At 21.2% G+C, this 15,225-nt stretch overlaps 3 protein-coding genes across 9 annotated transcripts; all 3 read right to left on the bottom strand.

Moving 5' to 3' along the window:
• Nucleotides 1-210: 210 nt before the first annotated feature.
• LOC100864357 (serine/threonine-protein phosphatase Pgam5, mitochondrial) lies at nt 211-2,430 on the bottom strand. 4 transcript variants are annotated; one of them, XM_003693839.4, is made up of 5 exons: nt 2,122-2,430; nt 1,327-1,505; nt 748-962; nt 510-640; nt 211-443 (listed from the first exon to the last, which is right to left on the bottom strand). In XM_003693839.4, exons 1-5 carry the CDS (start codon nt 2,277-2,279, stop codon nt 299-301), a joined length of 828 nt encoding a protein of 275 aa, XP_003693887.1. In that variant the 5' UTR covers nt 2,280-2,430; the 3' UTR covers nt 211-298. The 4 variants fall into 4 exon arrangements, with proteins under 4 accessions (XP_003693887.1, XP_086767014.1, XP_031772605.1 ...); XM_086910888.1 differs by having other exon boundaries at nt 2,228-2,401; XM_031916745.2 differs by having other exon boundaries at nt 2,023-2,132.
• A 64-nt stretch (nt 2,431-2,494) lies between these two features.
• Sas-4 (spindle assembly abnormal 4) lies at nt 2,495-7,208 on the bottom strand. 4 transcript variants are annotated; one of them, XM_086910884.1, is made up of 4 exons: nt 7,074-7,208; nt 3,337-6,670; nt 3,057-3,252; nt 2,495-2,949 (listed from the first exon to the last, which is right to left on the bottom strand). In XM_086910884.1, exons 2-4 carry the CDS (start codon nt 6,576-6,578, stop codon nt 2,821-2,823), a joined length of 3,567 nt encoding a protein of 1,188 aa, XP_086767010.1. In that variant the 5' UTR covers nt 6,579-6,670; nt 7,074-7,208; the 3' UTR covers nt 2,495-2,820. The 4 variants fall into 4 exon arrangements, with proteins under 4 accessions (XP_086767010.1, XP_086767012.1, XP_086767011.1 ...); XM_086910886.1 differs by having other exon boundaries at nt 3,337-6,667; nt 7,074-7,178; XM_086910885.1 differs by lacking the exon at nt 7,074-7,208 and adding an exon at nt 6,798-6,874.
• Nucleotides 7,209-8,964: 1,756 nt separating this feature from the next.
• On the bottom strand, nt 8,965-15,223 carry LOC100864715 (E3 ubiquitin-protein ligase TRIM33). Its single transcript, XM_012486821.3, has 11 exons — nt 14,763-15,223; nt 14,072-14,301; nt 13,670-13,950; nt 13,449-13,559; nt 13,178-13,372; nt 12,998-13,110; nt 11,670-12,845; nt 11,282-11,441; nt 10,985-11,168; nt 10,747-10,899; nt 8,965-10,533 (listed from the first exon to the last, which is right to left on the bottom strand). Exons 1-11 carry the CDS (start codon nt 15,088-15,090, stop codon nt 10,360-10,362), a joined length of 3,105 nt encoding a protein of 1,034 aa, XP_012342275.2. The 5' UTR covers nt 15,091-15,223; the 3' UTR covers nt 8,965-10,359.
• Nucleotides 15,224-15,225: the final 2 nt, after the last annotated feature.

The following is a 15,225-nucleotide window of genomic DNA, read 5'->3' as shown; positions in this document are numbered from 1 at the left end:
CAAAACTATGAGAAAAATAATATTTTTTAATAATCGATTTTATTTTGTAGCTTGCAAATTGTAGAGATAAAAAAAACAATTGAAATATTTTTTTTTTGAGATGTTTCTAAATATTGTTCTTTTTATATTTAAAATGTATTTACATTTGTTATGTTTATAAAATTTTTACAAAAATGATACAGTTTCATGAATGAAATAAAACACAAATTATAATTTTGTAAAACTTGTATACAAAAATGAAATATAGATAACATAAATGTTTTTTATTAAATAAAATGATATGCTATTTTAAATTTAATTATAAAAATAACTGTGGTTTCATATGTCCTGTATCACCAAAAGCCCATAATTTTACAATACCATCAGGATAAATAGTAATCCATGTAATACTAGCATGATTCAAACTTAAACGCAACCAACTTTGAGGTGGAAATTGTAATGCTCTGAAATGAATTAAAGAAAAATAATATTAACTTATATTAATCAATAACATATACAAAATAGTTTACCTGCATACAAAATATCTAATAATATTTGCATGACAAACAAGAATTGTATAAGAGTCCTTTTCTTGAGCAAAGTCTGCACGATGAAAATATTTTCTAAATGCAGCTTCTATTCTAGGTCCATCTCTATAAAACTGAAATATATTAATACTTTTATGCAATATTATTTTAAATAAATATTTTTTAAAAAATAAATATTTTTTAGTTTATATACTTACAATTTTTTAGTTTATATACTTACATTTACTTCAGGTTTCCAATTAGATGATGGTGGATCAGGTTGAATTGGTGCACCTTCATTAAGAAGCAAATCACATTTTATTGGTACATTCTTAAGATCTTTTCCTATAATTTTAGCAGTTTCTTGTGCTCTTGTCATTGTTGAATGTACAAGTAAAGTATATGGAAAACCTAATTCTTGTAATCTTTTTCCTGTTGCCTCAGCTTGTTGTCTACCTTTATAAAATTTTAAAAATTTTATTAAATATATATTGTTGTTAGAGTAATATTATTATAATAATAATATATATTTCATATATAAAAAAGAAATTTAAATACTAATTTTGTTCAGTATAAAAAATAATTTAAGATTCAACTAAATTTTACTTTAAATAAAATAATTTTATATAAAAACTTGATATTATATCATAAATCATTATTTTATATAACTTTCACATTTATTATTTAATATTACTTACATTATCATGTATATATATATACATATACATATATATATACACTTATATATGAACTTGATACATGTATCAAATTATTTTAAAAATTACTAATATAAATTTAACATGCATGAATAAATACCAACCAAGATCCGTAAGTATCCCATCTGTATCTGTTTTAGCTTCTATATTATATTGTCCATGACGAATTAAAATTATATGACGTATAGCTTTAGCTGTTTTATTTATTAATTGTTTATTATATAAATTTTGATTAGATTCATTATCTATTTTCATTGGTTTTACTAAACTTTTTGGATCTCGCCTGAAGATATAACAATAAAACAAATATAAAAATTAATTAAAAATATGTATATATATATACTATAATTATATATATAACTAACTATATATATAACTATATACTATAATTAATAAAATAATTATATAAAAGAATATGAAAAAAAATGTATTAAAAATATTTGATATAATTATTATATAAAAACATTTCTAAATGAATATTTTATATGTATCATTAAATATATTTTATAAATACATTTTATACATTGGTATATATTTGTTACATAAATAATATGAATATAACACTAATATTCAATAATATAGGAAACAATAAATGTTTAACATATATATTTAATAATAAAATATCAACAAAATAATAATAATATTAAGATTTTAAACGCAATAAAAAATGATATTTTATTTAATAATCAAATTATTTAAATATATTATTTTTAGTAATGAGAAAAGAAAAAGAATATGCAAAAGAATAATATATATAATAATGAAAGAGATATAAAATATAATTTTAATTTACATATTACATATTATATTATGAAATTAGAAATATTTATACTAATAACAATAATAACAATACTAAAGAATACACATATATATATAGGTATATATATATATATATATACCTATCCCAATTATGATCCCAACTAGAAGCTGCTATTCCAAATTTATGTGTGTGTAAAAATTGACTATTATTATCATTATCATTTGGATAAAAAAACATAGCACCACCTAATGCACCAAATCCTACAATCCATTTTCTAAAATTTGAACGTATAGACATTGGTACAATAAAATATCACAATTAAATCTTCTAAGTGATTTGAATCAACTTTATTTGAAACATAACCTACATATTTAAGTATCTTAGATACGTGGTATTAAATGTGGCAACACTGTTTTAGTAATAGAATGAGTAGTATTACTTAAAATAAGCTTTTAAATAGCTGTTATAAATAGACAAAATATAATTATTTTTTTAAAAAAAATTAATTTAAATATACTATACTTAATATATTTTTAATAATCATACATAAATAATATATAAGTAAAAAATAAGAAATAGAAAATTAATCTTTTAAAAATATTCATAATTCAAAAACATATAGTTAATATAACAAATTTTATTTTTATATCATATTAATAATAAAAAATTTATTTTAATTTACATACAATATATTTCAGATTTTATATCTAATAATTTTAATTACTTATTATTAAAAATTTATTTATGTTTAATATATGATTTTAAGATAAAATTTCATTATTTTATTAAATTTTATTAAATACTATTTTTAGTTTTGTGCCTATAATATTTATAATTTTTATTGACAGGAATCCATTAAAAGATTACCATCTTTATCTTTAAGACGTATTCTACCATTTGAATAACGAGTTTCCTGTGTACCATCAAGATAAATTAGTTTAATAGTGCCATCAGGATATTCTCGTCTCTAAAAATCACATAAAAAAATATTTATATAAATATTTATATAGATATACATCTTTTAATAAATTTTAAAATTTTTATTTTTAAAAAAATAAATATCTATCTTTTTACCTTATGAGTATTAGTATGTATTTCACGTTGTCCATTTGGTAAAGTAAGAATTTTTTCACCATTAGTAAGAATTTGAATTAATGTTCCATCTGGCAATGTCCATTTTTCAATACCATCTGACTCTAGGATTCGCACTGAACCATCTGGAAATGAGACTTCTACTGTACCATTCTGCGATCGTCTTTCTATTTGACCACTATATAATAACAAAAATAATATTTATTGTATAAAACTTTATATGAAATTTATAATTAAATAATAAAATTAAAAAATAACTTACTCAGAGAATTCTAAAATCTCTAAACCATCTGGCATTGTTGTGTGCCATGTACATGTTGATGCATAAAAATATTTTATTTTTCCATCTTTATTAGTTTCACGCATATCTCCATTATAATATATTAATTTAGTTATACCTTGATCAGGAAATATTTTTTTAATATTTCCATTTGGAAATCGATATTCAATAGAACCATCAAAATATTCAATTTGTGTCACATCTTGTTTAGTATCTTGTTTAGTCTTGTTTGAAGATGTAGTTGTTACATATGTATTAGATTTATCTGATGATGCCAAACTTTTTTCATAATTTTCATTATATGTTTTCATAGGTGGTATAAAAGATGTGTGATCATTCTGCATATGTAATTGAATATTTTTGATTTGATTATCTACATTGATTTCTATTTGATTATTATGGTTTAAGAATATATCACATTCTTCATATGATTTTTTAGTTGTTTTATTATCTAATTTCCTAAATTTATTGCTTAAATCTGATTCAGATTTATTTAAATTTTCAGGAATATTAAATTGCTCTTGAATTTCTATTAAATCTGATGTTGCTTCTTTGATTAAATTTTCATATAAATTTCGTTTTTTAGCAACATTTGTTATAGTTGTTTGATTTTCTGATTTATTAATTATATTTTTATTACGATTATAATTATGCCCTTTTCCTTTTTCTACATTCTGATCATTACCTATTGTTTTTATCACCAGTTTTTGATCAGATTGTAATAAAGCATCATTAATTTTTTGAGATTCTTTAAATTGCACATCAAGCTGTTTATTAATTTGATGAATTACTCTTGTATTTGCAGATATCCCAAATTTTCCTTTATTTCTATCATTTTTTTTTAAATTTTGTAATCTTTCTATTTCTTGTTTTAATTTTGAATTTTCTCTTTTTAATATTCTCATTTGGCATTTATATCTAGATTCTGCCGCATTCCATCTACTTTCTTTTATTTGCATCTCTTCTGTTAATTTTATTATTTCTTGTTTTAAATTTTGAATTTCCTGTCTTTCTAATTTACTTTGTTGAGCTTTTTCTTGCGAATCTCGCATTCTATTTTCTAATGCCGCTTTCTGACGTGCTAATTTTTTTTTTTCTTCTTGTAAGTGTTCTTCTACTTGTTTTTTATTTTGTTCAAAATTTTTTTCTTTTTCTGCATATTCTTTGCGTAGATTCTTATAATCTTCATGTAATTTTTTACGTTGCATAGATAATGCTGTATTTTCTTTACGAAATATACTAATTTCTTGTTCAAGTTCCAATAAACGATTTTTTAAAAGTTCTGATTTAAAAATAGTTCTGTTTGTTTCTTGTAAGTCTTTTACATTTTCTGTGATTTTTTCATTATTACAATTATTTACATATTCATCTATTTCTTTGTTGTCATATATTTTCATATCTTGTTTTAATGTTTTAATATTATAATTATCAGTTTTTTGTGATATGGAATTATTTTGACTGTTTTCATATAAATTACTTGTTTCATCATTAGAAGTCTGACCTTCTGTGTCTGATATCTCTAATTCATCTTTATGATAAACATATTGATGTATATTTGTTTCACAAATAGAATTATTATCTTGTTTTATATCTTCACAATTTTGAGTTTTATAATTTAATTCTTGCATTTTACTTTTCATTGTTACAGAAGGCTGTGACATTTTAAATGGTATTGATATTGTTTCTGTGATAGATGTTTCTAAAATTGAAGAATCACTCCAAATTTTATCATCAAAAAAACATTTTGTTGCTAATGATTCAGTTGATGTACTTGATGTATCTGTTAATCCAATTGTTTTATATTCATTATGTTCAGAAAATCTAACATGAAGACTATCATTTATTTCATTATTTTTTTCAATAACAGGCATATTACAAAAATTCTGTTCATTATATATAGACTGAATTTCATTTCTTAATATATGTCCATCTTCGTTTATTTTTCTTGTATTATTTTCATTGATATGTTGTATATTTTCATATATATTATCATGATTAGTTTTTTGATTCTCAAGAGGCATAAAATCAGAGTGAGTAATATCATCCATATCCTTATTTGATGTGATACATTTAAATATTTGATTAGATGATGTTAAATCCAATTGTTTTTTAGGTACTTTATTTATTGGAATTATTTGTTTTGTTTTTTTTATATTATTTTCTGTTTTATATTCAGCATTTTTCACTTTAAATGGAGTTGATTGTTGTAAAAATGCAGTAACTGTACTAGATGTAGAACAAAAACTAGAATTTTCTGCTTTTTCTTCCAACAATTCAAATATTCGTACTTCTTCCAATTCTTTGTGGGTTCCAGAATGAAAATCAGAACTGTTTAATTCAACTATATTTTTCATTTCATTAATACAATCTTTCAAATGAGAAGTTGAAATATTAGATTCAGATTTACTATGAATTTTCTTCTTTGGCAATGGAATATTTTTTAGAGATAAATGTTTTTGGGCTAAATTTGTACAATGTATATTTTTTGATAATTGTGCATTTTTTGAATGTTGTGTAGTTTTATTAGATTTATTTTCATTTTTGCAGTATTTAAAACCAGATTGTGTCTTATTATTAAAAGAAGCACTACGTCTAATCTTTAAAGTAGAAAGTTGTGACTTTTGATTTAATTTAAATCGACTTAAACCTTCTCCTTTTCTTAAAAATGGTTTTTTTATTTTATTTGCTGAATTAGCATTGGGTTTTATAAGAGATTCAATTTCATTATTATCTTTTAATTTTTCTTCCAACAATGTATGAAAATCTTTTTTAGGAGAAAAAATTGGTATATCATCAATAGAAATATGATTAATGACTGTTTTATCAGGAGGTAATGGTGCTATTCCATCTATAAAAAATTGTTCTATTTGTTTTTCTTTTTCTGAAGAAGTTATTGAATTTATTTCATCTTTTGATTGTCTTTTTATATGATTTTCAATATTAATTGCATTATCATTAAAATTCCTTGTAGGAGATTTTTGTTGTAAAATCACATTTTCAAAACTATTATTTTGACTTATACATGATATATCATCATTTATCATTTGTATGCAACTTTCTTTTATTTGTGATTTATTATGTAATGTAATTAAATCTTTGTTATTAATTTCATTATTTTCAGTTTCACATGAATTGTTTATATTTAATGTATCTTCATTAAGATCAAGTTCTTGTATTGATAATTCAAGTGCTTTGTACATACAATCTTGTTTTTGTGTTAACATATCTCTTTGTATCTGTTGCTGTTTTAATAATCGTTCTTGTTGTTCTAACTGCCACTGTCTCAATTTTTGTAAACGTTCAACTACAGATGCTTCTATGTCCATTTTTTGAATAACATGGAATGTATAATAAATTTAATATGTAAAAATCAATTTATATAATTTAACAATTACAGATGTATTCAATGATTTACATATAGTTAGAATTATATATAAACTCACATAAATAAAAAAATATATTGCGAATTAAATTATTATATTCATTATTTTATAATATATTTAAAAATATGATATTTTTATTTTAATTATTTTTATTTATAATAAATATCTTAAAATAATATTTACTTCAAAAATATTTTATTTTTTTATTCAAAATTATAATTATGAAATGTCAAGAATTAGCAAAAAATTTATACATGCGCGTATGTATTCTGTCATGAAAAAAATATAAATTAATCATTTAAAGCTAAAATATTTATATTTTATTCATTTTCTTACCTTTCTATATAAAAAAATCTATATATAAATGCTATAAAAAATATATTACAAATTAAATTTATTACATTTATTAATACGTTTTACTAAACACTCTTTTAAAATTGGTTGACAATTTAAAAATAATGTCTATGTGAGTAATGCATATGTGCATGGGGAGTTGATATGTATATATATGTATACATGATTTGAATTTATGATGATAATAATAATAATAAAAGTACGTATATTAACAATAAAATTGGATTAAATATAAAAATATATATTTTAAAATAGAAAAAAATTAAAATATTAATAATTCTATTTTGTTAAATATCTATTTACAATTAATATATATTTATTTTATTTAAAAAAGATAAATAGAAATATATATAAATAACTAGTGAATATCAATATTTATATTAATAACTTTTGTTAAACTGATTAATTATTTTTATAAAAATTAGTTATAGTTATGTAATTTTTTTTTTAAAAGCAATTTGTCATTTCATTATTATTTAATTCATGTTTAAGTTGACAACAAAATAATTATGTGAATAAATTAATATATGAAAGAATAGTTTCTTTAAAAATAGTTAATAAAATAAACAATATTTTAAAATTTGATTAAACTTTAATTTTTCTTGATTTTGATCACGTGGTTTTATTTACATTGAATGAGCTGTGAATGTATTTAAGTAATTTGAATTTGATGCACGTTAGTGAGTCTATTCTTGAAGTGGATTGGATAAAAATTCAATATGGCATCACAATAATTATGGCAACATAATTAGCAAAAAAATTTACAAATTTGTATATAAAATTTATAAAAACAATAAATTTATAAAAAAATCCAGAAATCAATATCCAAAAGTAAAAAAATAATATTTATTTTTAATTTTTCAATATTTTTATTATTATCAAATTTTATATTATAAATATCATGAAACATATTATGAATATATTACATAATTTTATTTATAAAATTATTATGATTTAGTTTCATTTTCATTGTAAAATTATATCTTTTAATAAATTATGGTATAATATATTTTTAAATTGTACTAAATTTTTTTATTGTACTAAAATAAATAATACAATTAATGTAATATGTCACAATAATGTATTTACTTTTATTAAATTCATTCATTACTAAATTTTTATTATAAATTATAAATATGAAAATATTAGAATAATTTAGAAAAATTCAAAGTATTATTATTTATAAATTTAAAAAAATTTACAATTTAAATTTATTATATATAGTCATATATTTGGGTGATATCAAATAAATAAATTAAAAATTAAAAAAAAATAAAATTAATTATAATAAAAGAAAATAAAATTTAAACATTAAGGATTAATATTTTTATATTATTATGTTACAAAAATTTATTCATTATAAATATGCTATATTAATTTATATAAAAATGCTATATAAAATTGCTAATTTTAAATTTTAAAAATGAAAAAAGTTTTTTTTAAAATAAAATATTTTGAAAATGATTTTAATTTAAAATTTTAATATAATTACTGAAAGATACTCAACTGTAACTTCATATCAACAAGTAATAAAACATTCTACAATTTATTATTAGAATGATAATATAAATGTATAGCATATATTATGTAAGAAATATTGCAAGAATTGTTATTATTAATTTATATATTAATACAATATTAATATTTATGGGAATGCCAATTCTAAATACAAAACTTCAAATAGAAAAGTTGGTGTATAAAATATTAGTTGAAGTTTATTTATTAAGCAATTTAAGTTTGCGTTAAGTTCGCATAAATCAAGATAAAAACAAAATGCGACGATGGAATCAAAATAATCTCATTTTTTTTCATTTCATTTTGTCTAATACAAAACTTTAATTACTTATTACTTAATAAATAAACCTAATCGATATTTTTATATTTTTTTTATATTTATTTTGATTTCCAGAATTCATTTTTCAAAGATATTGTATATATTAACATATATTAACATCCTATATATTAAATTTTTTATACAAGAAAATTTATTAATATTCATAATTTTTATTTTATTTTGTAATAATATTAATAATAATAATTCAATTGTATAAGGACTTAAGTATTATTTATATTATGAATATATAAAATATGTTTAATAAAGCAAATATGCTTATTATTAAAATTATACATTTTTATAAAAAATAACAAATTATTCATTAGGAATTACATATAAATTATATATAACGTCATTACATTGAAGAAATTCTATATAGCATTCATTATTCATTTAAAATATAAGTAATAATTTAGTATTAACTTATGATAAAATATTTATTTGATACTAATTTATTTATTTTATCTAGACTATCTACTATAATTTCTTGTAAAATTACTTAAATAGATAAAATCTTGCACATCAATATAGTTTATGCAAAATAATATGTCATTTCACTTTATTTAAGAAATTAGATATTACTAGAAGATTACTTTTAGAAGATTATTCATTATATAAAGAAATGTTACAGACTCTGATCTAATCAATTCACTTTTCATACCTAAAATTATATTATTTATAATGAAATGAATTAAAAATGTATAACAACAGTGATTAATATCTTTTTTTATTCTAATTAATTCAAATTCAATCAAATATCTACTCTTATTAAGTAAGTTACACAATTTATGATGAGATTTATTTGAACCTGTATTCGAATGAAGATGTTCATTTCAAAAAAAGCAATAATATAATTTCGATGATTATAATTAAAAAATAAAATTATAAATTGAAAATGTTTTTATAATTGTTTTTTCTTAATTTTAATATACTCAGTTCATTCCCTACAATACTTCTTACATAAAATGTATATGAATATATAATATATATATTATAATACTTTATAAAAAATATACTTGTATATTTACTGATTTATTTTATTGCAAAATTAACACAATTATTTTTTAATAATACAATTAATAATTGAACGATAAACATTTCATCAATTGATTTCATAGATGATAGTAAATATACAAATATTTTAAAACTTGTGAATAACAACTCACTTTTAATTTACAAATTCATGCAATAAGCTCACATTAAGCATGATAAAATTCTCTTCATTGAACATAAAATTTGAAAAAATCTATGTATGCTATAATTGTAAACATCTGTTCAGTTTGTTAGTAAATATAAAGTATTTTATCAATTAATTAAACATGAAAAACAATGTTAAATATACATAAGTATCAATTATTTCGAAAGATAAAGATTTCTGCTACGTGTTTTAAAAATAATATACTTATTTACGTACTTAATTATGAAAAATGGAAATTAATCTGTAACTATACGACGATATTTTCTATTAGGAGGGAACACTTCTTCGTCCTCATCTTTATCAGCTGAAAGAAAAGGGTCATCATAGGCATAATTTGGTGCCCATTTTAATAATAATTTTTCGAAAAATTCTTCTAAATTTCGTGCTTCTTGATAGACTTGTGATTCAACCTAAATAAAATAAAACTATATGATCATGTGAAATATATATATATATATATATATATATATATATATATATATATATATATATATATATATGTATATATATATATATTTTTATAAAAATTTTTTATTTCATTCTATATGTTTTTATATTATATGATTTTATTTTTTTATTTATCTATGATTCCATATGCTTCCAAATTTTTTAATAAAACTTACAGGATTGTATGTAAAAGCATTTTTAAACATCAATCTGATATCTGCCATTACTTGTCTTAAATCTGTATAATGATTTGGATGTTCAGATTTTAATTTATCTTTAATTATATCTAATGCAATTGGTTTTTTTATGATGCGATGATAGTCGACTATCTGTTGATAATAAATAAAATAATAATTTTTATATTTTTAATGTTTATATATATGAATTTTACATAAATTTATACAATAAATTTACCTCACTGGATACAACTTCACGAAAAGGTAAACTTTGTTCATATTGACAATAAAGTTCTAATACAATTCTTTGTGCAATTCGCAATTCTTTTGCATTCATAGTATTTGGTCTTTTTTCTCCTGGTGGATCATCTGAACAATCTAATACATTTGTACATAACATACACTGCCAAGTTTCACTTTCACTGATACAAAAAAAAAAAAAAAAAAAAAAAGAAAAAAAAAAATTAACATTAATAATAAATGTATGTATTGTTATTATATTACTCTCATTATATTATATTATTGAAATATTTACTCAGGAAATGATTTTAAACTAGGAATATGACAATATAAATGGAAGACTTTCGGGCATTTATCACAACAAAGTACTGCATCTCCTCCATCCATACATACTGCACACCAGTCTTCATTAGGATCATCTTTTGTCATAGATGCTGCAGTATTTTTTGAAGTATCTATTAAACATATAATTGTACATGTATATTTATTAAAAATAATAATAAATAATAATATAATTTATTTTATAATAAAAATATAGAATATTTTATATACATAATTTATATATTTTAAAAAACATTTTGAATAATAATTATAATTATTTCTATTAATTTTTTTTGTTAAAATATGTACTGTATAAAAAACTAAATAAGATATATAAAAAATTTAATAAGAAATTTAATTACCTGATGAATTTTCGGTCATTGGATTTATTCCTTCATCAGTGGAACTATCTACTTGGGCAGAATCTAATTGATTACGTTGAGCTTCTGGTATAACTACAATTCCATTACTATCTAATTTAGCGATGGTAAGCATCAGGTCATTTAAAGATTTCTGACAAAATTTGTCTAAACTTTTTTCAGTTTCATCTGATTTTCCGGGAAGCACGGGACTAGGCGTTTTAGATACTGACGAACTGACTGTATGACCAATAGATATTGAATTTTGTGATTGAGGTGGATTATCAGAAGCAGTAGTCGTTTGTGTACTATATTTTTGACTTGTATTTGATTGTTGATTTTTTAATGTTATCTTGTAAGTATCATTAGGAACTGACATGGAAGGTGTATTTGTTTGATGACGGGAAGCATAAAAAGGAAGACAAGGATTGACATTTTGAGGTATATGCCAACGGGCTGTAGTTGGTTGTTGCACAGGATAATTTATATGTTGCGTGGATGGAGAAGTTGGATTGCATTGTTGAAGTCTTATACCAGATACCATTGATGTATTTGTTGGTTGATATGCAGGTGGTGGTACTGGCCGTTGAGAATTATTTGTAGGATATCTATAAGGTGGTAATCGATATGATACATGATTTGTAGAAGGTCGAAAAGGTGGTGGATTATGTGCAAGAAGTCCACGTAAACTCGTATTTTGTCCAAGTTGATCTATGTGTACTTGTTGATGAGGATGCGTGGATGATGTTACTTGTTGATGACAGCTTCCCAAAGGACGTTGTTGTATCATTATTGGTTGTTGTAGTCTGTTGTTGAAATTAACTGCATATGGTACTCGTGGTTGATGTGCTTGTGGTGATGACCGAGGTGGCATATTATTTATAGGATAATGTTGTACATAATTTTGCGATTGTGTTTGTTGTTGCTGTTGAGATGTTATATGAAGAGGCACTTGTTGGTAAGAATTTTGTTGCATATTATTAGATTGTTGTGTTGTAGTAGGTAATTGTGCAGTACTTATGGAAGAACCATCCATATGTGTATTTGACAAATTTGTTGTTTGTTTTTGATCTGTTTGTGATTCATTATATGACATAACAGGTGTATTTATTCCACCCAATGGAGATGTTGAAGGATATACTCTACCATCCACCACTATTGCTCCAATAGATGAAACCACTAAAATTAAAAAAAAAAAAATTTATTTTGTATAATTCATTAAATATTTATTGTCATTATAATAAAAATATAGAATATGTTTCACTTATAGCAATATCATATACTACCTATATAATAATATATAATTAAGCACCTATTATTATTAATTTAACCTTTTATCAAATCTGGTACTTTCTCCAAGGACAAATGTATTCTAACTGGTATTTCTGGATTTGGAATATCAGCTCGTCTACTTTTTATTCTTTGTAAATGACTTGTAACAGATCTATAAAAAGTTATAGAATATTTATATTTACATTTTCGTTAAATTTACACATAATACTTATACATACTTTTTGCTATATAATAATTCCATATCTGAACCTTTTTTTAAAGCATGAGTTACAAATTGAATGCAATGATCAGTAAGTTTTGATAATTGATCTAAAGCAACTTTTTTTTCATTTAATGTATTTTGCTTTTGATCACAAACTTCATTTAAACGCATAACTAGTTGTTTCCCTCGTGTATTAATTGTATTTGTTAATCTAAAATGTAAAAAAAAAAATATAAAATAATTTTAATTTATTTAAACATATAAATATAAAATTTACTATAACTTACTGCACCACCATTTGTGTTATATCTTGTACTAAATTTTTCTTTTTCTCTAATATAAGAACCTGTCTATCTTCTATAACTTTCATTGCACTTTTTAATAAAACTCGTTTATAACTATGAAAAATATAATTAATAAAATAATTGATATAAATAAATTATTTTTAAAAAAATAATTATAACATTTACAAATACATGTAAAAAAAATATAAAAATAAGAAAATTACCTCACTTCTTTAAGTAAAGTTGATACAGAAGCACGGGTTTCAGCAGCAATTTCATGAATAAATTTGTACTTATGATCTCTGTGTTCACTTAGTTGGCAATCTCTACAAGTAAGTTTATCACATGTTTGACAAAATAAAGATAATTGTTCATGTGAATGAATTGTACAAAATAAATAGCCAGGTATTTTTTTATTGTTCTTTTTAACATTATCTCTATCATTGGCAACTTCATCCTTTGGTTTAATTGTATGATCTTTTGTTATTTTTAATCTTTGATGTGCCTTTAAATAAACAAATAATTCAAAATAAGTAACTATTTAAATATAAACTATAAAATAATTATGTAATACACATATATTATTTAACTATATAACTATTACTATTAAGATATATTTTTATTACCATAACACAATTTTGACATATAAATTCTTCACATTCTACACACCAACTTGTGGCATTAGCATTATCATGACAGCTAGTACATTTTTTTTCTTCTTCTGTTTCTTTAGATTCATCATCAGTACCTGGACTATTATCTTCTTCAATAAATTTTGATAAAAATCGATTTTCAATTAAATTTTCTGCTTGTGTTGTTACATTACATATTTGGCAAGTAATCACATTACTCTCCACTGCAAATATATATATATATATTTCTATGTTGTAGTCTATATCATTATAAATTACAAATTATTACAAAAAAACTTTATATTTATATATATAATTATAAAATATATATAATTACATATATCATATTATATTAACATAAATGATATTTTATATATTTTAAAATCTATTTTTTAAAATTATAATTTTTAGAAAAATTAATAATCTATATTTTATATAAAAAAAATTTTATTATTATTTATAAATTGAAATTTATTATAATTCCATATGATAAAGTATTTTTTAATAACTTTATTAATAATAAACATGGAAATATATATTGCTATTTGTACTATTTAATACAAAGGAAAGATTTCTTTATTTTTATTATTATTATTATATTTTATATATTATATATATAAAAAGAAAAATAAATTTCTGTGTATTATGCTATTTAAAAATTAATATAAATATAATGTAGCCTTACACAAAACATCCACGTCGACCGATGTATTATGATCACTAAGTTTACTATTGACACATGTCGAACATGCTGCATGTAAACATTCCAAAAGTTTTGGATCATCACCAAAAGTAAATGTCTTTCCACAGAATACACATTTCGATAAAAATGCACGTGTTTCAGTCTCTTGACCCTCGGTTGTACATTCAATACGTTGTTCACATTCTTCTTCAATGCAAACGCCCTGTACTTGAGATTGTTGCATGTTTTGCTTCGCGCCAGTTTGATCAAGTGGTTCTTCTTTAATAGTTACAGGACCTGTTGTTAATAACTCATTTGTTCGAGTTTCCATGTTAAAATTGTCAAAATATAAACGTTTACACACAAGAATCGTTTTTATATTTTATGAAAATATATCTTTCTTAAATCATATAGCGCCATGGTCCATCATGCTACATACTCCACTCTAAACTCTGAATGCAATTGC

Source organism: Apis florea, unplaced genomic scaffold (assembly GCF_048593485.1).
Source record: "Apis florea isolate Af1SG1 unplaced genomic scaffold, ASM4859348v1 contig_3203_pilon, whole genome shotgun sequence".
NCBI classification, from domain to species: domain Eukaryota; kingdom Metazoa; phylum Arthropoda; class Insecta; order Hymenoptera; family Apidae; genus Apis; species Apis florea.
The sequence above is the reverse complement of the archived record's forward strand: the minus strand, read 5'-3'. Positions and strand labels throughout refer to the sequence as shown.

Excerpts from the sequence above, each read along its gene's own strand:
- LOC100864357 (XM_003693839.4), bottom strand. The coding sequence starts at position 2,279 with ATGTCTATACGTTCAAATTTTAGAAAATGGATTGTAGGATTTGGTGCA. Across the intron at positions 1,506-2,121 it reads TGGGATCATAATTGGGATAG|GCGAGATCCAAAAAGTTTAG; the intron begins GTATATATATAT and ends TTATATCTTCAG. Across the intron at positions 963-1,326 it reads TGGGATACTTACGGATCTTG|GTAGACAACAAGCTGAGGCA; the intron begins GTTGGTATTTAT and ends AATTTTATAAAG.
- LOC100864715 (XM_012486821.3), bottom strand. The coding sequence starts at position 15,090 with ATGGAAACTCGAACAAATGAGTTATTAACAACAGGTCCTGTAACTATT. Across the intron at positions 12,846-12,997 it reads AGTACCAGATTTGATAAAAG|TGGTTTCATCTATTGGAGCA; the intron begins GTTAAATTAATA and ends TTTTAATTTTAG. Across the intron at positions 11,169-11,281 it reads AGTTTAAAATCATTTCCTGA|TGAAAGTGAAACTTGGCAGT; the intron begins GTAAATATTTCA and ends TTTTTGTATCAG.
- Sas-4 (XM_012486816.3), bottom strand. The coding sequence starts at position 6,680 with ATGGACATAGAAGCATCTGTAGTTGAACGTTTACAAAAATTGAGACAG. Across the intron at positions 3,253-3,336 it reads GAGATTTTAGAATTCTCTGA|TGGTCAAATAGAAAGACGAT; the intron begins GTAAGTTATTTT and ends GTTATTATATAG. Across the intron at positions 2,950-3,056 it reads TACATACTAATACTCATAAG|AGACGAGAATATCCTGATGG; the intron begins GTAAAAAGATAG and ends TGTGATTTTTAG.